The sequence below is a fragment of the Parasteatoda tepidariorum genome, chromosome X2 (assembly GCF_043381705.1).
Source record: "Parasteatoda tepidariorum isolate YZ-2023 chromosome X2, CAS_Ptep_4.0, whole genome shotgun sequence".
Taxonomy (NCBI): Eukaryota; Metazoa; Arthropoda; class Arachnida; order Araneae; family Theridiidae; genus Parasteatoda; species Parasteatoda tepidariorum.
The window spans coordinates 44,655,402-44,679,766 of NC_092215.1; the positions used below are offsets into that span (position 1 = coordinate 44,655,402).

At 29.4% G+C, this 24,365-nt stretch overlaps 1 protein-coding gene across 1 annotated transcript in view; it reads left to right on the top strand.

Annotated features, from left to right (window-relative positions):
• Positions 1–4,601: 4,601 nt before the first annotated feature.
• The window catches only part of LOC107443638 (uncharacterized), a 29,230-nt gene continuing 9,466 nt past the window's right edge, over positions 4,602–24,365 (top strand). The window contains exons 1-3 of the mRNA XM_016057578.3: positions 4,602–5,036; positions 9,073–9,250; positions 16,148–16,329. Coding sequence (XP_015913064.1) covers positions 4,884–5,036; positions 9,073–9,250; positions 16,148–16,329 — 513 coding nt within the window. The 5' untranslated portion in view covers positions 4,602–4,883. The remainder of the gene's footprint in view (positions 5,037–9,072; positions 9,251–16,147; positions 16,330–24,365) is intronic.

The window sequence follows — 24,365 nt, forward strand, 5'->3', positions numbered from 1 at the left end:
GTTGTTGTTGTTGTTCATTTACGTCGCACTAGAGCTGCACAATGGGCTATTGGTGACGGTCTGGGAAACATCCCTGAGGATGATCCGAAGACATACCATCACAATTTTGATCCTCTGGATAGGAGATGGCTATCCTGCTTTGGTAACCCAACGACCTGCACGCGAAGTCGAGCACTTTACGGTAGAACAGTTTAACGAGGACCCATACCGCACACCCTCGGTCCCTACGCAGACTAATCCAAGTGGTCACCCACCCGCACACTGACCGTAGCCAGTGATGCTTGACTTTGGTGATCTGGTGGGAATCGTGTCTTAACGATCAGTTCACTGCGGGACGTCATCTTTTATGTTGAATAGAAATATAAACGCATACTTTTTCCCACGACATAACGATTGTCAGTGTAAAATAATTTTTATTAATTGACTTTTCGAATTATAACTTCGACAAAACTTTTCAATTTCGCTAGTTAAGTTTCTTATTTTAGAAGTTACCCTGCTGCATTTTAATAAAAACAAAATTATTATTTTTAAATATGAGTTTGTATTCAAGGTCGAGCACAAGATTAACGACTTTCCTAATTGGATTCTCGAAGTATATAATTTATTTGATAAATTATAAGCAACTTAATAAATTTGTGATCAATTTCATAAATTGTTAACGTTGTTGTTTAAATGCTTATTTTTTCTTGAAAATCAAGAATACTTACTGTCCCCAGGACAGTCTTATTTCTGTCTTGCCTTTTCCTTCAGTATGATTGTGTTTTGATTAGATATCTAAGGATAATTTTTATGTTTTTGTTGTTAATTTACGTCGCACTAGAGCTGCACAATGGGCTATTGGCGACGGTCTGGGACAAGAGTGGGGCTAGACTTAGCCCGACAGGGGGTCAGCAATGCCCCAACAGGGGGGCTAAGATAATTTTGAAAATAAGCAATAATTTTTAATATACGAAAAATAATTAATATGACATAGACATATTTGTTCTGATAAAAAATTTATCATGATTCAAATATTAACAAAGAAAAAATATAAAAGTGATATCTGAATAAATAAACAATATATGCACATCCATCTTAAGATTCTACAGTGTTCTCAATTAAATATTCTACTCAAACAATAAAAAATTTATACACAACTAGAAAAAATTCCAAAAATTCGAGCTTACTACTACTAATGTTTAATTCCGTAGCCTTGTAATTTTGAACCTAATCCAGCAGACAAGAGAACTCCAGGATCAAGTAGTGGAAGAAATTTTTGCATTCGTGGAGGACGTTTTGATAACCCGCATTTGAGTTACATGGAGAGGAAAACCACGAAATCCTCCTACGGTTAGTCTGATGATCCGTCTACNAGGATATTTCACGTCAGCACTGTGGTCGGTAAAAGCCGGGTGTGGAATTCATATCACTCAGCCATCACTGGGATTCGAACTCGGTGCACCTCATTCGGAGGAGAATGCTCTATCCCTTGAGTCCAACTTTATTGAGTAATAACTCTGCGGCAGGTACCAATTTTCCAATTTTATTGATTGGTACCAATTTTATTGATTTACTTAAATTTAATCACCTTCAAAATGTAAATGGCAATTCAATCGTAATTTTTGTAGAAAAAAAGGGAAAAAAACCGTTTTTCCTCTAAACCTGCAATGAATGCAGAAGCAACCACGAGGGTTAGTGAGCAAAATGAACAGGTAGCGGAGCCTTCCAGTTCTTTAAATAATTGTTAAATTACTAGTTATTAACATACATACTTAAAAAAATACGAAAAACATTTTTCAGTATTAAGAAATAATAATTAAAAACTGCCATCAGCTGGAATAGAGCCCCCGATCTCACAGTTTTGTGTTAGATTTCATAATCATCAGCCCCAAATATACAAACCTGCCTTGCGGATATTTTTNGCCAAATTTTGGCGCAGATCAAGATGCTAAAATCTTCATACTGACAGGCATTTTTTAGAACACTGCTGCTTTTCGCTTATAGCTCGCTTATCAATTATGTCTCAGCTGCGATTCTATTGCGTTAACCCTACGACTGAATTGACAGAGTGCAGTCAAAACTAGTTCCGTGGATTACGTAATTGGCGATCGAAATGGGCTGCAGGTGGCGTAGAGCAGAACTCTTTTCCTATGGCAACACTTCACATGCTTTCCCCATTAGCGTGTGGAAAGTCATAGAGGAAGGAAGTACGTTAGTTTCTCTCTGCATTTTCATATAGATTAAAATCTTTTAACTTGAAAAACTATATGGAACTGAAAACTACATTAAACATAGTTCTAAAGAAAAGTATCATGGAAATTTTAGGAAATATTTTTATTATATGAAAAGGAAAAATATTAAGAAAAGGGAAAATATCGTGGTACATTCCTATACAACTGAAAAATGGAGGAGAGGGAAGGGAGTAGGGCTGAAGGCATGAAACCGGTCTCTCCCCAGATGGCGTATTCGAGTGTTGCGATCGCGAATCCCGGTCTAAACGAAAAACTAGGCTACTTAGCTCAAATGTAGTTTTGCCGAGGCTTAACGAAACTGGAGCAGGACCAGGCTGATCAGATATATTTGCGCTAAAATTTTGCCTAGTTGATAAATTTACCCAATCAGGTTGAAGGAATCGCATCTGTCACTATTTGGAAAAGTCTTGAGATGTTTTGCTTGCATTTTGTTGATAGGATTTAGGTGTTAAAAAAATATATCTGTTGGAATCATATTATATGTTATAGAATAAAATCATCTGTTAGAACCATTGCCTAGCTAATCAATAAAAAATATTTTTTATGAAATAGAGTTCGGTTGTGTTAAATGTTGTCGTGTGCTCGCAAGAAAAGTTCGTATGCAGAACATAAAAGACGATCGCAACGCACGAATGTGCCATTTCGGGAGAGGACCGGTTCCATGCCTTTGGTCCTTTTCCCTTCCCTCTCCCCCTCTTTTCAGTTGTATAGGAATGTACTACGATATGGTTCCTTTTCTTAATTTATTAAAAATATTTTTAATAATTTCCATGATGCTTTTCTTTACAACTATGTCTAATGTAGTTTTCAGTTCCATATAGTTTACCTACTTAAAAGGCTACTTAATAGGGCAGCAGGTGGCGTATACGCCACCTGCAGCCCATTTCGATCACCAATAGGAATGTACTACGGTATTTTTTGTCTTAATATTTTTCATTTCTAATTAATAAAAATATTATTAAAAATGCTCATGATGTTTCTTTTAGAACTATGTTTAATGTGGCTTTCAGTTCCATATAGTTTTCCAACTTAAAAGATTTTAATCATTATGCAAATCTCGGCAGAAACTATAATGTACTTCCTTCTTCTATGACTTTCCACACGCTAATGGTAAAAGCATGTATTGGTGTCCCCTTTTTAATGCTTTTTTCTTTTAAATTTTATTTATTTATTTTATTTTTAGTTTGGCACGAAACTATTATGAAAGGCAAAAGCTTAAAAGAGTTTTATGTATAAATTGTAATACATTTGTTTCAAATTATAAAAAGAAAATATTATTATCAATCGCAAAATTAGTGATCTTTCTGAAAATTTCAAATAACTAAAAATACTTTTACACCAGTGTATGTTTCAAAGCTCAAAAGTTAGCCACTTTTAAAGTTCTGTAATGTTTTTCATGACGTCGCAACTACTATAGTAGCGACTACTATAGTAGTACTTAAGCGACAGGTAACATTTTAGTGTGTGCATTTTAGAGCATGGAAACAGGTTAGGGCACAGATAGGCAACAATAATTTACTTGTTAAAACAGAATACTGGACTTTCAAAGAATAGTGTTTTAGCTAATCAGATGAACAACTAAATCAATTATTGGCAAGAAGTATTGAAAAGAATTGTATGAGTAATAAATTTGGTGCATTACGAGATCTTGCATTATCCTTGAAGACGATCAAACAATTATTTTGCATCATAAATGAAATTATTTGGGAACTTTGGAACTATTGAGTAAACTTGACCATTTTCATGCTGAATTTATAAAAAAGATATGGGAATAAGGGCAAAGGAAATACATCCTATTTATTAGCTTCGATTTGTAAGTAATTTATATCAATTTTGGGACTTAAACTAAGCAAAATAATGGCAGAACTAAAGAAAGCAAAATATTTTTAAGGAAGTGTTGGTTTAGCACCAAACATTTCCCACGTAGATTAACTGATATTTGTTGTCCGATATGAGAACGGCGGAATTTTCGGGGAGCATTTTTTTGATTTTATTCCAGTTGAAAGGCGCAAATCTGAGTATTGGCGATCGCAACTCTCGAATACGCCATCTAGGGAGAGACCGGTTTCTTGCTTTGGCCCTTCTCCTTTCCCTCTCCTCCTCTTTTCAGTTGTACAGGAGTGTACTACGATATTTTCCCTTTTTATAACATTCTTCCTTTTTATTTAATTATTAAAAATATTTTTTAAAATTTCCGTGATGCTTTTCTTTAGAACTATGTTTAATGTCGTTTTCAGTTCCATATAGTTTTTCAGCTTAAAAGATTTTAATCTATGTGAAAATCAAGAGAGAAACTAACGTACTTCCTTCCTCTATGACTCGACTCTCCACACGCTAATGAGGAAAGCATGTGAAGTGTTGCCATAGGTAGAGAGTTCTGCTCTACGCCATCTGCTGTCCATTTCAATCGCCAATTTGTCCCATAGAATTGAAAGGTTAATAAAATAAAATCACGGCGGCCAAGACAGTTCCCTGAAAATACCATCTGTAGAGATTAAACCAGTTCTGAGAGTTGTAAGCAAAAGTAATAATTAAATACAAGGCTTGTCGCTGTAACCACCCGGACCAATCAAACCAAAACTTGACGAATTTTGATCTTGTCAATTGAGTGCATTTTCATTTTAGTGTTAAATTTTATATTTTCAAATAAATATGAATGATTTCTTCAATTACTTCAGTAGGTTATCTAAACCAGTTATTATAGCTGGTGGCTGCTCTGTCATGGGTTTTTCAGCTTTCGCTATTTATTCGTACTTCAAACACAAGCGTAGAATGATGATAGACGAAGGATTCGTAGACCAAAATGTGAGTAGAGTACTCAAATGTGCTTTAAATAAGTATTCCAAAGCTTTATAAATGTTGCTTGAGCAATTTGCTGTTCAATAAAGGTTTTCTTTATTGCTCCTCATTATCATTTGTTGTAAGAACAATTTTGAATCGAAACGTATGATTTTTATAGCTTTACTAGAAATCAATGCTTCATCGAAAGTTTAGACTTTTTGCCTAAATATTTTAATTGTTTTATTTTTAATTATTGAATAATATCCATTCATTGACTTGCTATATTTTTATTATAAATATATGAAGAACAATTTTGAATCAGAACATGTATTACTTATTAGAAGGTAGTCAGTTAACTTGTTATATGTATTAATATTTATTTAGTAATAATATTTATCTAGTACAAGTATTTATTTTACCAATTTTTGGAACAAAGTTTTAGTGCTAATATTACCTATTCATTGATATTTCCCATTTGGTTTTGCTGTTAATTATAATTACAGATTGAGTGTCAAATTTCCTTGGCAAACTTCAATGTAGTGTATTTGAGTATGTTATTTTAAAGTAGATAATGGAAATTAAGCCAAAGCTCTAATTGAATAATTTATTTCTTGTCTAATGCAGTGTTTTCATTACAGAAAAAAATAGAGAATTTCTCACCCTTTCTCAAAAACATGGTGAGATTTCAAAAAGTTAAGTGAGATTTTTAAAAATTAAAAAAACACGAATAGACTTAGAAAAAAATTATTTCTTTAATTATAATGCATTTTTGACATCTTCTAATTGAATATTTTTGCTGCAACATCATATGGAAAATGTTCTATATCCTTTTCCTTTCCTTTTTCATCAGCTATTATGCTTATTTGGCTGAAAAATATCCGTATTTGTTTCGTTTTGACCCGTTTCTACGGACATTAGTTTAATTTTCATTTGTCCATTGAAGATGTCGCCTTAACAAGGTATTTGCCCATCTTACATTCATGCACAAAAAAAGTAAATATCTTACATGAAGAAACTTTCCTACGATGAACACATGGTTGCAGAGAAGTGTGTTCTGAAAGGGGTTCGGGGGGGGGGGGTTCTGCTTTTCGAACCGGTTCTGAACAATAGTGATTAATAGGTAGGCTAGATAACAAGGACGGATGTTCAAAATAATGAAAGATCAAGGAAGAAAAGTGAAAAAATTTTTATTCAAAATGGTAAAGACGAAATTTTTTCCAAAATTCGCTCATTTTGAAATTGATTAATAGAGTGTGCGAACTTCTCACGTTAATCATTTTTTATTGCGAGAAAAGAAAAAAAATATGCGAGATTAATGTAAAACAGAATTAGTAAAAATTTCTTGCCCATGAAATTTTGTTTTGTATTTATACAAAGATAAAGCAACAAAAAAAAAATGTTTGTAAAGCAAACACTCACTGAAACCTCATGATGGTTTTCTTGTTACATTTCAGAGCCTTATACAGGTGAATTTTATTTCCTTTGATCGGTTAACAATTATCAGCCCGAATAAATCAGTATTTTCACAAAAATCTTAGCTATAAAATCGGTACTTTCACACGTGCAATTGTTTTAGAAGAATTGTTTTCGGAAAAAGCATATAAAGGAATGGGATGTGAAAATTTTTATTAAATGTGTGACTCTTATACAAAAAAATAATTTAATACCCATGCATATTTTTTAATGCCCATGAACATGTTCAAGTTTAAAGTTTAATAGCATGTACCCCAACCTATTCTTATTCATTTTCAAACAATTTAAAAATCACATGCAATTCATATTCACTCGATAAAAAATCCTCCATTGTGTTTCTTATTAATGAGATTTAAAAATCATACATCACGATTCACATTATCAAGATTTAAAAATCACATGTTGTGATTCGCATTCATGCATTTTAAATCCCATAGATTGTGACTATTCTTCTCGCAATTTTAAAATCGCACATCCTGATTAGTTTTCCTGCAATTTAAAAATAAAAGCATTAAAGACATTAAAACTCCTTCAATAAACGCATGAAAGATATATTTACAGCATCTGCAAAAGAAAGCCAAAATGTTATAAAAGCAACAATTCTATTTGTAAATTATTTAATTAAACTTAATTTGCCGTTATCTGTTGCGAACCACAGAGGTAAGCGCATGTTCCCAGAATTGTTCCCCTGATGGCCGCATACTTTTTGCATTCTTTGTAACATTCTTTGATGATACCAGTGGTAAAATTAAGATAACCTTTTTCTCTCTCCCAAAGTTGAGAAGTGTAAAGAAAGTGAAACCTGCTGCTACAATGTAGTTCTAATAGAAACAGATATAGTGAAAGCTAAAGAAGCGACCTACATTGATTTAACAGGACAAAAAGAATGAATTTTTTGATTTTTATGTAACAGAATGTCTTAAAAATTTTTTTAGATAAAATATATAACTTTTTATTTCTTTAATAATAAATCTGTCAACATTTCTTGGATATTTTTATCTTCATTTCATATTGTCAGTTTAAAATCAATTATATTTTTTGGAAACTGATAAACAAATAGAAAAGTGATTAGTGATGTAATTAGTTCTGTTTACTTTTTTACCAACTGTCAAAGATAATTTAATAATCCTGATCTAATATTATTGAATAACTTTTAAGTTACCATTTTCAACATTGTTATATTAAATATGTCTTTCTGTTTAAATTGTTTTTGAATTTATGCCAAGAAATAGATTTATATCCGATTGCAAGTTGTAGTCCTGAAATGACTCCCAAAACTCCTGATGTTTTTAATCATTGCTCATGAAAACTTTTCTACAATGTTACCAGGTTTGTTTTCTTTTAAAGGAAGTTATAATACTCACTCTGAGAAATATAAACTGATATTTTCCTTTAAACTTTGGCATTTAAGTCACCATTTAAATGACCAGCTATATCAGTTAGAAAAGCCAAAGGAAACTAGGTTCCTTTAATTGCCTAGTTTTTTTTTCTTCATTTTCACTTATAAAAGTGATAATTTGATCAAAGAGCTCGATGAAACATTTTTAGCATAGTTCTATGACATAGCCACCTGACTTCTGTGCAATATAAAGTGTCATTTAAACAGTTTTCAAAATCATTTAAAAATTCTTTGAACTGTACCAGTAGTTGAGCCACTAAAGTATACAATCTGTCGATTCATCAACCGCAAGAGAAAAAAAAAAATTGAAATTGTGAAGCTGTGAACTTAAAATTGAGCCCTAATTTATTCTCCCAACTGTTTAACTCTTCTTTCTATAGTCATTCTATTAAGACTCAAACTCTGAAATTATTTTGCTTCAAGGAAATTTTTTAAATTTTAGCAGCCCTGGGCTGTTGCTCAGTTTGCCTACTTTCAGGCACGGCCCTGGATCTGGTAATGTCAGAGAGTGGGGGTTCATGAAGAATCTAGTCAGATATTAAAAAAAAAGGTCTCAGGAGTATTGGAAAAATTCTTTTGCAGTAGGGATATGATGTTTTTAAAATGATAGTATTTTAGTGACATAATTCCTAAACCCAGTTGATTTATTTGATGGTTTGGAGAAGTAGAGACACAAGCTTATTTATGTTAGTAAGGGCTACCTCTCTTCTTCACTGTTCTCCTGGATTTTTTTCCACTGTTTCCCTGATGATAATATGTATGCATAGGTTGATTGATAAAAAGGATTAGTGCCTAAAACACTGAGGTTTATGTAAAAATTACCATAATTATCATCAACATAGGCTTTACAGTGTCATATCATTTTAGGCATTTGCCCTCATATTGGTCAACCTGTAAGCGGTCTTTCATTCAAATAAGTTTTGCATTCTTACTGTATTTAATAATTTTCCTCTTTTTATTTTATTTTTGGTAACTTAAATGAATTTAATTAAAATTTAAGCAGTGAGAAATTTTTCTGCTGTAAATTAGATTTTTCTTGGCATTGTTTACCTATTGTTTTACTAATGAATATGATAGATATTATAACATAATATTTCATAATATTTAAACCATTCACTTTGAACAATTTTGTACATTTATTATTTTGAAGTTCATTATGCATGCTTAAAATGTTTCTTTTTTTTATAGGTGGTTGATGAGTCAATAAATAAGGTTTTAGTTCTTGGATTAGAAGGTTCTGGTAAAAGTACATTTTTGTCACATTTGGCTAAAATTGATGGCAACATATATGAACCAGATAATACCAAAGAATTTAATGTTCTGTCTGTTGTTTGCCATCCTCATAAATCTTTGAATTTTTGGGAGAGTAAGTTCTATTCTTTATTTATTCAAATTGCTTTTCTTTGCTACATACTCTTTTAGTATCATTTGTGCATATATCCCAGAGAATTCTTCTTGTTATTATCAGCAATGCACATGTATTCAAAGACATCTTTCAATGGTTAACTAACGCAAGGCGTGATATCAGACCTTAATATTGACCCATAATATTTAAATTGGACCAGGTATTATATTTCAGGGTAATAGTGTACCCTACCACAGGAAATAATTATAGGTCATTTAGGGGGGAATTTTTCTGGTCATTACTTATGCCTTTCCTCTATTTTGTTAAAATTCCTATACATATTTTTTCTCAAACTTAGTACAGCACAGCATTTTGTTTCATTATAAGCAAATCACTTTAGAATAGTAGACATCATTTATTTTGATTAGCTTATAAAAATATTACTTAAAAAATAATAATAAATCAAAGTTTTAAATAAACTATTTAAATTGAAGCACAACTTCAGTAAAACTATTCACAACATATTAAAGCAGGAGTAATTTAATTATCAATGATAGACAATCAGTTTCATTCTACAGTACAGAACCCGTTATCCGAAAATCAGAAAACCAAAAAACCGGAACGAAATTTGAGAAATTTTCCCACCAATTTTTTTAAAAAGTTTTTTTCCTCATAAGATTTTAGGATTTTTCTTTCTTTTTTTTTACAAGATGTTTACTTTACCATCATTTTGGAAATAATCATTAGTGTATTACTTCATCGTTTTTTCTTCTTTTTAAGATTTTTTCTAAATTTGTTTTTTCCAGTTGGGTTTAACAATTAAAAAAACGGCTTTTTTGTAGCGATTCAGAAAGCCGGAAAAATCAGTTATACGGAATAGCGATGGTCCCGATCGTTCCGGATAATAGGTTGCCTAATGTATTAAAAGCATAATCATGACCATCATTGAAGCACAATAGAAAGATCTTTCTCTGTTAAGGAAGGAGAGGTGATTTTTATATGCTCTTCTAGGGATTCTTACAAATGCTACTCTAACAGTGCAATGCCTATCAAAATAAAGAGATCCCTCTCTTCGCTGATTTCGGTAATGATTTTCGGTTTGTGTTCTGCATCGTTATGCAGCACAAATGAACCCTTTACTCTGGATTTTTCACCTTAGTCTTAAACTTTTTTCTTATATTTTATTTTTCTTAATATATTTCCTTTCTTATATAAAGTAGTGTGATTTAACATTTTTTTATGTTTTTCTCTCTTGAAATCCTGACTGATAAAATAGTAGGATTTTTATGGTATTTACTTTTTGATCCGTCTCTTATGATTTATGATACTTAGTATTAATATACTCTTATTGCACATTGAAAAGTAATGAAAGGAATTAAAAAGGTAGTCCAGTTTTTATCAACTTATAGTGGGTAGTCAACTTATCCCACTCTCATCTATAGTTGTGTAAAATGTAACAATGAGTATATAGTAGTGTAAAATGTAACAAAGAAAGTTAAGCATGAAATTAATAAGTTTATTTGTTAGAATATAAGTTAAAAAATAAGTCACTGGTAATTAAATATAAAAATAATTAAATACAATTGTTCACTGAATCACCTGGCAATCACTTGTAACAGAACAATTGATGCAGGAACAGTATTTTAGATTTGACGTAATTCCTCACTCCAATTATTCACAAAGTATGCAGTTCACTGACCTCTGTCAAAACATGAAACATTCCAGATTCAGCATGAATAGCCATAGTTTGAGTAGTATCAACTACTACAATAAGATCCAGCAGCTTAAGCTCTTGCAAGTAAGGAAGAAAATATGGCTTATAATTTTACCGGATTCCTTTGTTAGAACTAGTTTTCTGCAGGAGAGCCTAGTGATTTTACCTGTTATCCAATAAGGGTTTTGAGGAAAGCGAGCCAAACCTGAGTTAGGTTGTATTTAATCTATCTAATTTAGATAATATCAGTACCAATAACTATGATGTATAAAATTAAATATTAAAAATTGCTTGAAAATAAAATTATATGCTAATTTATTGTAGATGACATAGAACATTACAGCTCTGCCCCTATTTTTCAAAAAAAGTATAAACAAATCCTCTGTATGTAAACTAAACCTGAATTTTAGCATGTCACATCACTTGATCGATTGAACATTACACCCTTCAAAATCTTTTTATATTATAGTAAAATATATTTTTACTCCTTTGAAAAACTTAGATTTAAAGAATATTTTTTGGATGATAAATAAAATATTCATTAAAATATATCTGAAAAATATATCTAAAATAATAAAAAAAAAAAAAATAAAAGAAATAAAATAATAAAATAAATTAAAATATATTTTTTCCTATTTAGTCAGTTTTAGCTTAATTTAATCAGATTTGATAGTTACTTTAATTTGTATATAAACTAAATAGTTGTATTTATGGTAGTACTATATATGTACTATATGATAGTAAATGAAATATATGTGATAAAATTAAGAAAATAATTGTTGTAATTTTTTTTTACTGAAATGCATATAGAGAAGAGGGGATGGCTGGAATATTTCCGTTATTTATGGTACGGAATATTTCTGTTATCATACAAATTTTTTTATAACCTTGGCACATTGCTAAATCTGGGTTCCACTTTCATATGCCATTGCGTGGCAAAACATTTTATTCTTAAGCGGCTAATAAAAAGACAAGGTTTTTATTGTGGAAAATTAAATTTCTAATTTGCTTTTTAATGCCCCATTAAATTATTTTTATTTGTTTTTGACAACTTACTTTATTGTAATGCCATTAAAGGCGTTACTTATTTCCTAGCTTTTAAAATTTTTTAATTTCATAAGTGTAATTTTTTAAAACATTCTTGATCCTGTTGTATACTAAATTTTATCCATATAATTTTTATCACATTTTATGAGGAGCGAAAATAAATACTTTTATTCTTTACTTAACAATCAATGTAATGGCTAACTTTTTAATTCAGTATAAGTGTATAACTCATTAATTAAGTTCTATTCAAATATCAAAATCTATTTTTAACTTTATTTTTCTTCAAACTGCTTTATTTCTCTAACCACAAAAATCTTTCAATTACAAGGTTATATTAAATTCTAACGGGTCGTTTTGCTAAATAAGCTATAGTCAGATTATTTCAAATTTAATATTAATAATGTATACTTGGCTTTATTTTGGGCTCTATTATCTATCCATGACTCACAAAATTTTGGATCTCTTCCCATGCTCCTAAGTGTCTGTTAGACTCTATGCATATACCGGTAATTTGAACTTCTTGATCTAAAGACTGGAGTTTTTTTGTAAAATATATATATATATATAATTTTTTTTTTTTGTATGTCCAATGGCCTCTTAGTCCAACCATTAAATAGTGTTATAAATTGTTATAAAAGATTGTTATATAAAAGTGGATACCTGAAAGAAACTGTCTTTGACTCAGTGAAAAGAGTCGCTCTGTTATTTTGTTTATATGATGTTTTTTTGAAGTTATAAATGTGGCCATATTTGTTAATTATAAACATTTTTCCTAATAAAGAAGGATGATTTTCTTTGGTTTGATTTGGTACACTGTTTGATTTGATTTTGTCACAATGTACGAATATTTCACTATTAACATCCGGCACGATAATTATGAACAAACATGCATATTTCATTTTTGCTCTGTCACTTTGGATTTGCCGTTTTTTTAATCAACTTCTAAACTGAAACTGATAAATCATTCCATGGAGTAAGTGTGGACACATAGTTATGGGTCAATTGTGAACAAGTCAGTATTATAGGCTTTCTTTGATGTTAATGTGGGTTATTCACTAGCACTTTACTTATTAAAGTATCGTATGAAATGCAACTTTATCGCAGTTATCTTGTGGTGAAACTTTTAAAAAGTAGGCGTAATTATCTTTATTCATCTAGTTTTATTGTTAATTCACTACCAATTTATTAAATCTTGCAGAAAGGGGAGCAGTTGACATCCATGTAATCTATGATTTGTCAAACTACTTTATTAAATAAGAACCAAATTTGACTTCATTAATAATTTTTTTTTTCTCTGTAGAAATTTTAAAAATTATCTTCTAATGTAATAACTTGTCTTTGAAAATTTTTTTCTCTATGGTTACTATGTAGTTCAATTGTTAATTATGAAATAGTATTTGTTAAACATTAAGCTTATTTATTCAAGACTGAAAATAGTAAAGCATTTCCACAGAAATTTCTTTTGGGCCAGGTAAGTCATAGAAGTAAGGGCTCCACAATTGTTTTGCAAACAGTATGAAGAGGGCAATGTTGTCAACCTTTCACAGAAGTTACTTTCACTTTCCAGAAAATTTAGTACTCATTAAGTTAAAACTATTTAGGCTTCGACCTTCAAGTCACCAGCGAGGATATTAACTCCGTACTTCAATATAATAGTTTTGTGCCTTCACAATGAAACTTTTGCAGCTCTATTCAAGACGGTATTTTTAAATTGAAAGTAGTTCTGTTTTGATTTCATTTTCTTTCCTTAAAGTAACATTAGATTAAACAATCAGTTTTATGGCTTGTCCACGCTAACCTTTTGTCACAGGGTATTTTGCACAAAAACAACTTTTTTTTATTTAATAAAAAACAATTATTTAAAACTATAAATCAAAATTAGTTATGTAATATTTAGAATGAAGATGATCATTTAATTTTTATCAAAAAATGCTAATTATGCTCAAATTATGATTAGTAAACTTAATTTGTGGCCCTATATTTGTCCACATTAAAATCATCTCTCCTTATTATAAAATTAAATAAAAGGTATGAAGCATTGCTTTAGTGTTCATTATATAATTTTCGTATTTTATTTTATGATAAATATATTTTACCTAATTAATATTTTTATATATTAATCTTTATTTTATTTTTTCAAGTTGAGTAAATGTCTACTGAATGTCTAATACTATTGAAGTCTCTCTTCGTTAAGATTTGTTAAAATCTAGAGGCATTTATCTCAGCTTTTTCTTATAATTTTAAGAATGCGGTTTTCATTTAAAAAAACTATGATTTTTCCTTGTTGTTCAGTGAAGGAGTTATAATGCAATAATGAGAAAATTTAAATACAATTTTGGCCATGGGAACCAATATTTGGAGGTTGATTTTATACCATAATAATATTTCTGTATAAGTCGGGGAGTTTCATTTGGAACTTAGCCCAATTCACTATGTTGAACTTAGAGCTGATCAATCACAGAACTTTTATTAACCCAGAAACACTCATCATACCTTGAAACAGGAGCCAGTAGTACTCCGAAACTGTGTTTTTCATTTAACTGGCACTGGTGCTCTAGATTTTCCTATGCTTCAGCAATTTCTTTGTATCTTATAGACATTCAAGAGGTCTGCCTCATTGTCCATAACAAAGTTGCTATAACAAGACTCTTGACATTAAAATACATTTATAATGATTTAAGATAAAATATGTAGTAGGAATAATTAAATTTGATTCTTTTCTTAAGAATGAACAAATAACTCAACTGTGAATTAAGTTAAGTTTGAATTGCTATGTGAGTTAATGACTATACTATGTTTTTAATGTTCTTTTTTATAATAAAAATTTAAAATTAAAATCTGAAACTGAAAAGTATGCATAAATATAATGTACTAAAATTGCCAGGACGCCCGGTGGCTGAGCGGTAGCGCTTCGTGCTGTCATGCCGCAGGTCCCTGGTTCGATCCTCGGGGCCAGGCAAGGTTGACTCAGCCTTTCATCCCTTCAGTTGGTCGATAAATGAGTACCAAGCAAGCTTGAGAACTAAATACTGGGGGTTTCACGTTAGGTTGACCACCTAACAGGAACATCTGCTCCTGCACCCCAGAGCCCAAAGGTCAAGAAAACTGAGATGGGCACAGTAGGCCTTGGCCCTCTATGGGCTGTAGTGCTATTGAGTTTATTTAAAATTGCCAAGGCCTTAGTGGAACCAGAGCTTAAGCTTATTATCTGGGAGCAGACCTGGAGCTTTGAAAATTTTTCGACTCTAGATACCTGCCCAGTGATTGAGTGTTTGGAAATTTTTTTCTTCGTAAAAACTGTTCAAATGACGATAACAAGTTAAATGAAACCTAAGTGTGAGTTAACTTATATTGATAATATACCTTGCTTTACTTGGGTATTTGTTTTTTTAGCTTATAATTAGATTTCATTGAACATTGGTTGACTTTTATTGTTGCTTTCCTATGTTTTATTGGCATTTATATTTTCTTTATAGTTGGTGGCTCCAAAAGTCATCGTGTTTATTGGTCAAATTTTGTTCAAGATACTGATTTGTTGGTTTATGTTGTGGATGCAGCTGATGAACACAAACTTGCTGAATCTGTGAAGGAACTTCATATCTTGATTGCCTGTGATAAATTGAAAAATGTGCCAANGGCAAGGTTGACTCAGCCTTTCATCCCTTCAGTGGGTCGATAAATGAGTACCAAGCAAGCTTGAGAACTAAACACTGGGGGTTTCGCGTTCGGCTGACCACCTAACCGGAACATCTGCTCCTGCACCCCAGAGCCCAAAGGTCAAGAAAACTGAGATGGGCACAGTAGGCCTTGGCCCTCTATGGGCTGTAGTGCCGCTGAGTTTAGTTAAAATTGCCATGGCCTTAGTGGAACCAGAGCTTAAGCTTATTATCTGGGAGCAGACCTGGAGCTATGAAAATTTTTCGACTCTAGATACCTGCCCAGTGATTGAGTGTTTGGAAATTTTTTTCTTCGTAAAAACTGTTCAAATGACGATAACAAGTTAAATGAAACCTAAGTGTGAGTTAACTTATATTGATAATATACCTTGCTTTACTTGGGTATTTGTTTTTTTAGCTTATAATTAGATTTCATTGAACATTGGTTGACTTTTATTGTTGCTTTCCTATGTTTTATTGGCATTTATATTTTCTTTATAGTTGGTGGCTCCAAAAGTCATCGTGTTTATTGGTCAAATTTTGTTCAAGATACTGATTTGTTGGTTTATGTTGTGGATGCAGCTGATGAACACAAACTTGCTGAATCTGTGAAGGAACTTCATATCTTGATTGCCTGTGATAAATTGAAAAATGTGCCAATTTTTATTTTGGCTAATAAACAGGTGAGTGAATTATATTGTTCTTTGAATAAGTTTGGCAATATTAAAAATAAGAAATCTCAAAAATTTAATTTCTATGCTGATTTAATTAAATTTTATATACACAATAGAACAAAAGTGATATAGAGGCTTTTTAAATTTATAAATTTTTTTTTTTGCTACACTCTGTTGCTGTATGGGAGTTTTCTTTTCTTTTCAAGTTTATTAGTGCAGGAAAGATGGGCTAACATGGACATGGGGCAAAAAAGGACATCTTGAATAACAATTTTATTTATTGATCAAAATTTGTTTGTGAGATATCGTACAACGACAACACTGATGTATGCTTCCATGTGCAGCTGCAATCATTCTGTAAATATTTTAGTAGAAATTTGTAAAAGAAGGTTATTAAGTTGCAAGGGTAACTGTCAAGTAATTTTTTTTAACTGTTTTATTAATATTTTATTTTCAAAATTTCAACAATTAGTGATATGTTATGAATAAATTATACTTTTTTTTAACTGTTTTGATATATTAACTTTTGTTCTATATAGTTTCAATTAGTAACCAGTTTTAGGCATAAAGAAGCACATGACTTTGTGGGGCTAGTGTACACATGGTCAGGGCTGGATTAACACCCTTATTGGCCCTAAGCACTTATTAGATTTTGATGCCTTTTTAAATATAATTAAGAATGTTAACACAAATGAAATTAAATTAAAAAAATTATTTTCTGAAATGAAATTATAGTTTACAAAAATAAATAAATTTATATATCTGTCAACTTGAACACTTTTTGCAGAAGAACTTTGATAGGAGTAAATTTAGCCAAAATTTTTTAAGTAGGTTATTGTTTTTGTTTTAATTTCTGTAAAAGGCAAGCAAATTCTTTATTCAAATTTCCTAGATATTCTGTACTGACTACTCAGAATCTTTTTTTAAAAAAAATCTTTTGATTAAGATTAAGTTAGAAATATTTTTGTCACTCTCAAGGCAATATTTATTGAAAAAAATTATTGAACTCAAAGGACTCATCATAGAGAATGCGAAAACATAAAAACTCAATTTATTAGGTTGTACAGTAAGTTCTGCTAATTCTATAATATTAGATAATGTATCTGCCGGCACAAACTTTCTGGCTAAGACCCCAATAGTATTAAAACAGAAAATTATAATCAATGGAATTAAAAAATCATACAGAAAAATGTTCTTCCTCTGAATAAGCATATTTTGTTTTGATGGAATTAAAATTTTGAGCCTCAGGAAACGGGTGGTAAATAACATCAATCTGGAAAATATGGTTCCAATATTTTAGGCAGGAGTGTGATCAAAAGATTTGAATTCATAATGTTAATTTAACTTTTGATGCATTCTGCTATGTAATGAAAACTTTTTAGGCAAGTTGAAATATTTTTTACGCAACTGTAAATTTTTTTCAAAGATAAATTAATTTAAAAACAATTATTTATTATTTTTTATTATAATAATAGTCGAAAAAACTTTTAATTGTAAGTATTCAGATTTTTACACCATTTTTAAGCATATAATTTTAAAGGACAATATACAAAATTTGAACAAAATTGGTTGACTAGTTTTTAAATTATCAAATTTCAAAATGGCCTTTTTAACAGGGATGAGATTCTTCCGCGGATTCGCGGATTTCCGNATATATAAAATTTTTTTTTCTTTCTTTTTTTTTGTTTTTTGGATTTCCTCTTTTTTACTTTCTGACTACTCTCATCCCTGTTTTAAAAACTTCAGTTCTCAAGAACTTTTCTACCAATTTCATTAAAATTTTGTATTTTGTCATTTTAAATTATATACTTTTATAAGATTTAAAAGTTTATATATCATACTATTTAGAATGTTTTTGATTATTATTAAATAAAATGATGCAAAAATACTTGTTTAATTTTTTTTACATGGAATTATCTTTGGGTAAATTAATTTTATACTAGATCACAAAATATTTTTGGAATCCCTTAACAAGTTCTCAAAACATAGCTAAATGCACAAAAAGTAAAATTTATATCAAGGTGTCTAAATTTTCACTTGCTCTTCTGCATAAACTATTGATATCATATTTTCTAGATTGCAGCTACCCCAAATATATCTAGGTTCAGAATTCCTAATCCTTCCCAAAAAAAATAAATAATAATAATATAATAAATAAAATCTGAGTGTTTATTCCGAAAAAGTATTCTTTTAGGTCTGATTTAGTAACTTAAAATATTGCTTACACTAGTTAATTAGCATATTTAAGGTGCTCTTGAACAATTAAGTTTGAATCTCAGCATTTTAAAATCCAATCATTAGATCAAAAGTTATTCAATGTGTTGACTTTCCTTTTGCATACTATGCATTAAATTTTTCCTTTTTTTTAAAACATAAGCTGGAGTAGAGCACTTGACTTGTTACTCATCTTAAAAACAAATTATTCATTTTGCTAAATTTAACTTATTTTAATAAAATATGTTAATTTTTTTCCACCTTAATTTTTAGGGTAATGAAGTTTTTCTATTAGCAAGTATATGTATTTTGCAATTAAAATAATCAAATTAAAATCAAATAAACAAAGCTGTCTTTACTGATAAAAATAACAATTGCATAATGCTGTTGCTATATTTTCAATAAACTAAAAATGGGAAGTACAAGTTAAACTAACTTAGTAAATAATAAATGAATATATATTAGTCTAATGTTTAAAGAGTTTAGGATCGTCATTAAAGAGGTCAAGTGGCAAAATGACAGTTTAAATATATTTTTTTCCTATTTTATATAGATTATCTGTTGGCTAAAATTAAACAATTATTGTTAGCTTGCTCATATGATCCCCGTGCATTAAGGGTTGAAACACAAATGTTTTTAATTTATTGTTATATGAGTCATAGACGAAATGGAAATGGGTTAAAATTATTTATGTTTTATTAATGAAAAAATTGGTTTGCCACCTGTTCAAAATTTCAAATTATTTCAAATAGTATTTTACAACTATAACTTCCAGTAAAAAACTATTAACTATGTAATCAACAACAAAACTATGCTTTTCTAATAGTTAACTCAATTTCAGAGCTTAGTGAAAAATGACCGCCTGTTGTTTCGAGAGTGTAGGGCTAAAAAAAGATGTGATTTGAAATTTCAAATATAGTTTTGAAGTAAAAAATGTAAAGTTTTTTGTTGTGTTTTAGTAAATCAGCACAGGGTGCATAGTGATTTTAAAAAGCACTTAAAGTTGCTTATTTTCGAATTTTGTTTTTTAAAAACCTGTAAAGGTACTTTTTCATTGGGTATTTGAAGAAATTGCTTTATTTTTCCCTTTTACAAAATAAGATTTTTTCTTGGCCATCTCAATATTTGCCTCGAAACATAATAAGAGCGGTTTTCACATTGTTTTATTCAACATTTTCACAATTCATTCAACTGCAATCCATTTTGGCATACCATTGGTCTGAAGTGTATGAAAGCGTAAATCATTTTAAATGTTTGATGAAATACTTGCGGGTCTGCATGTGCGCACACTGAGCTCAATTCGGCAGGATTCTTGTATTTTCATTCTAAAAAAATATCGCAAATTTTTGCTATTCACAGGGACCAACTAAATATTTCCAGTTTTTTTTCCCCTGAAAGCAAAAGAAAATTTTATTTCACTTGTTAATTTCATCATTGGTGAAGCACCCTTGTCTACGTCCCTCTTGTGCTCTTTTATTTATGAATCAGTGCCATAATACTTGACCTTAACATGAGGATCATTCACTAATTACATATTTTTATGTGGGTCCCCAAAGTAGTAAAGAATCAAAAGGTTTCATTTCAAAATTTCCATCCCTCTTTTATTCATTTAATTTAATAAAGATAATAATTAATTGAGATTTTAATTTGTAAGATTCTTTACTTGAGGACCGTCCACCGATTGCATAAAATTTTTGTAAACTTATAACTTTTTATTTACCTATTACATTTTATCATTGTATTAATACTTTTAAAATTTTCATTTCTTTCAAGTTGTTTTATAATGAAACTACATAATATTTATTGGCAAGATTTTAAAAAAGTATGAAATGAAGGATTTTTCCTATTTTAAATGAGCAAAAAATCTTATATGTTATTCAGATTTGTCATTCCAAAAAACTTTAATTTATCTCTCAATGATTTTATTTAAAAACAACTAAAATAAAAAATCAATTATCTCAGATTTGTTAATTATTATTAGTGTAGGGACAATTTGCTTCTGACCATGATAATTAGCTTCCGACAAAAATATTTAGCTTCAATACTCATTGTATTTACATATCAAAATTATTTAAAAATTTTTTAAGCATTTCATTAAAGAAATACTGAACCAAGTAACAAATTTTAATAAGCATTTATTTGAGTCCATTCACTAATTCACATTTGTGCTATTCATTTAATTTTTCTTAGTTTCCTTAATTCTTTGCATATCTTTTTAAATTTGGTATGATCAATAATAGTAATTTTGTTAATGTTTTGTTGAATATGCTTTTATAAATAACTTTTATTCAAATCTAAAGAATACACTTGATAACCTTTTTAAATAATGGTTAATTTAATTATAATTTGGAATATTTTTTTACATAATTGTGTAAAGTAATTATTAATTTAAAAATAGAATGACTCACTTAATATTGAATATATTTAAAATTGTGCATAAATTGTTTTTATGGTGGCTAATATAATCCAGAAGAGAATTCTTTGTCAGAAACTAGTTATTTTATCATGATTTTGAAAATTGTTTTGCATTTTATTAACATATATATAAGAACTTTAAACAATATGAAGGAAAAAAATTATTAGTGTGCTTATCATAATTATATTTTTTTGAAGTGCTAAAAAATATTTTTGAGTGCTTAAAAAGTACTTAAAAGGTGCTTATTTTTAGTTGAAAAATTTGGCTGCAGCAGAATCATTAAAAAGTACAATCTTTATCTAGTTCATTAGAAATATGCAGCAAAAATAATAATATACTAATTACGTTTTGTAGAAATTGCTCGCTGTCTCTCTCCAAACCCCGGAACTTCTTATGAAGTTTATTTCAGATTGCTTCGCTATCTAAGACATATTGTCTATAGAGTAGTAAATATTCAAGACGTTGTAGTGGTATTCGTTTGTAAAAAGACACAACTATTTAATTGTTTGATAAGTAATTAGAAATATTAGCAAATTAAGACACATTTTTCATTTTCAGTTCATCTTCAAAAAACATAATTCTACAGTTAATAATTTTCGCTAAACAAATAAAGGAATCAAAATTACTTGAGTTATTTTAAGTCGGAATTGAAAATTGCTGTTTTGTGTCGCATAATCCAGTTTCGCGAAAACTGTCAGTTGTACAATTATTATTGTTTTGAAGCTGAGCACTGTTACAATTTCTGAACATCACTAATTCGTCTCAGTTATATATGTCAGTTATATATGGGTCATTCTCACGAAAACTGTCATTTTTCAGTTCATAAAATCCCGAAAAAGTAAAGTGAATAAAAAGCTCTGAAACTTTTTATATTAATAGAAATATGTAATGGCATTATAAAGAAAGTATATATCCTATAAATTATACTTAATATTTAAATTAATTAATTTTTTAAATAATTAATTTATAATTAATTAATTTATAATAATTAATAATTAATTAATTAATTTAATAAATAAATTAATTAATTTAATAAATTAATTTATTAATTTTTTAATTTATTTTTCAAATTAATTAATAAGTAAATTAATTATTTTCACTATTTAAAAAGTGAGGGAATGACACTAATAGTGAGGGAATGATATTTTATTTTAATACATGTTTTTATCTAAGTTACATCTACCTAAAGTTTGAAAATGATAACATACTAAGTATATCTAATATTTATTATAATTTAGTCTTATATATTTAATAGTTTTTACAGGTTTGGGAAATAAAATTGGCTGGCACGATTGAACAAAAAAAAATTTGATAATATACTCATCTTGAATCATTCCCTCACTTCAGCGTCATTCCCTCACTTTATACACTAGTGAGGGAATGACGAATTCAATAAAATTTAAAAATAACAGTTAGGCCTAATTAATTTCTGAAGTCAATCACATACAATTATATTCATACAAGAAAGCAACATATAATTATCCACTTTCTCGATGAAGTTGTATTTTATTTTACTCTAAAAAATGACATGAGGGAATGACAAATGTAAAAAATTTTACCTGGTTTGATTCATTCAAATTTATTCCACAGCAAAGCTTCTTTAAGTTGAAGATGGAAACATACTGCAATTTTGTTCTATGATGCCAGTTGTTAACTTCTGAAGTTTTTATTAAAATATTTTTATTCTAAGAAGATTGCAGGTGATAAGAACATTGTTGTGAGGGAATGACGCGAAACACTGGGGACAAAGTTTAAAATAGTGCTGTGTTAATATTTTTATCAGAAATTAAATTTAAAATTGATTTTCTGAATTCTATATTTCAGTATTCTGAAATAAAAAACACGAATTTGTAAAAAAAAAATTTTTATTTCAGAAACAATTTTTTTCTTTTTTTAAATCAGCAGTGGGGACAAGTGAGGGAATGACATATTGGTATATTTTAATTACCTAAAATAAATAAAAAATAAAAATTGATAATTTTATTTTTATTCTTTTGTTAGCTTGCATTCTGAGGGACACTTTCCCTGAATTTTTTTTTTCGTAAGCTGTAAAACAAACATGACATATACTGGGGACATGAAAATGACTGTTTTTGTGAGAATGACCCATATATATATGTAATGTCATTGCGAAGAAAAATTTATTAGTATTTTGGTGTTAAGTTGCAGATTACCCTTTGTCCATTTTACATTTACAAAGTTTTTCCTTTCTTTTTGGGCATTTAGTTTTTCAGAAATATTAGTTGGGATTATATTTAAAGTACTATCTTTGTCAGTATTTAGCAAGATAGTTTTATTAGTCACAATCAGGTTTTTGTCATATTTAATGTTTTTATTTTGAATGTATCCAGATACTATTTTCAATTTTGTGGTTGGTCACTTTCTTGTTTATGCTGGGTTTGATTCTCAGCAGTAAAGAAAACTGGTTTGTTTACACAAGTTTGGCCCCAATGGTAAGCGTTGGTATTTCCAATCTTACCATAGTATTTACATGGCTTAGGAGGCAACTCCTTGGAAGCCTGGGCAAAATGAGTTGTTTATTGTTTATTTTTTTAAATTTGGCACTTTCTTTTTGTACTTTAGGTCTAAATTGGGATTGTTGGATGAAATTTTGACCTGACCATTAAAAATTATGATTTTGCCTTGGATTATAATAATTTGGGATACATGAATTATTAGTGAATGGTGACCTTGATGTTGAACCTTGAAATTGTTGTCCATACCCGCTAGATTTAGATTCCTGCGTTTTTTGTTTAGCTTTAATTTGGGGTAAGACAGTGGGAAAATCATGAATTATTTTAGAAACAATTGTGAGCCATTTAGTTGAGGGTTTTGGGTTCTTTTAGAATGATAAATGTTGTAATTTGTGGGGGCAATCCTATAGGCAAACCCTCAATTATATGCTCATTATTTAAATTTATTTTTCGACCTAACTCTACCTTTTCGATAAAATCTGAGTTCAAGTCTTTAAAGCCAGAAAATTTTAAATTTTGGAAATTGTTAAAGCCACAAGGAGGTGAAAAATAATGTTCTTGAAAAGTTTCAACTATTTCTTGAAAAGAATTACAATTTAAACTGTTTATTAATAAATAATTTCAAAGCTGAACCTTTTAAGAATTTTTGAAAATTTTTAAGTTTCCACTCTTCATTTATTTTAGAATCTGTATATTGTTTTTCGAAATGTTTGAGACAGGTTTTGAATTGAACACCAATGTCGGGCTCAAAGATTAATATATCTGGTTTTTCATCGAGTTTATCTTGATTAAAATTTAAAATTTGAAAACAAGTGTTTAATTAATCTTACAAATTATTTGTATTAGTTTAAACATTTTCTGAAACTGGGGCTAAATCTCTTTCCATGTTAAATTTATAATTTCTGCCACTTTGTACGGGCATTCAAACAATAAAAATAAAT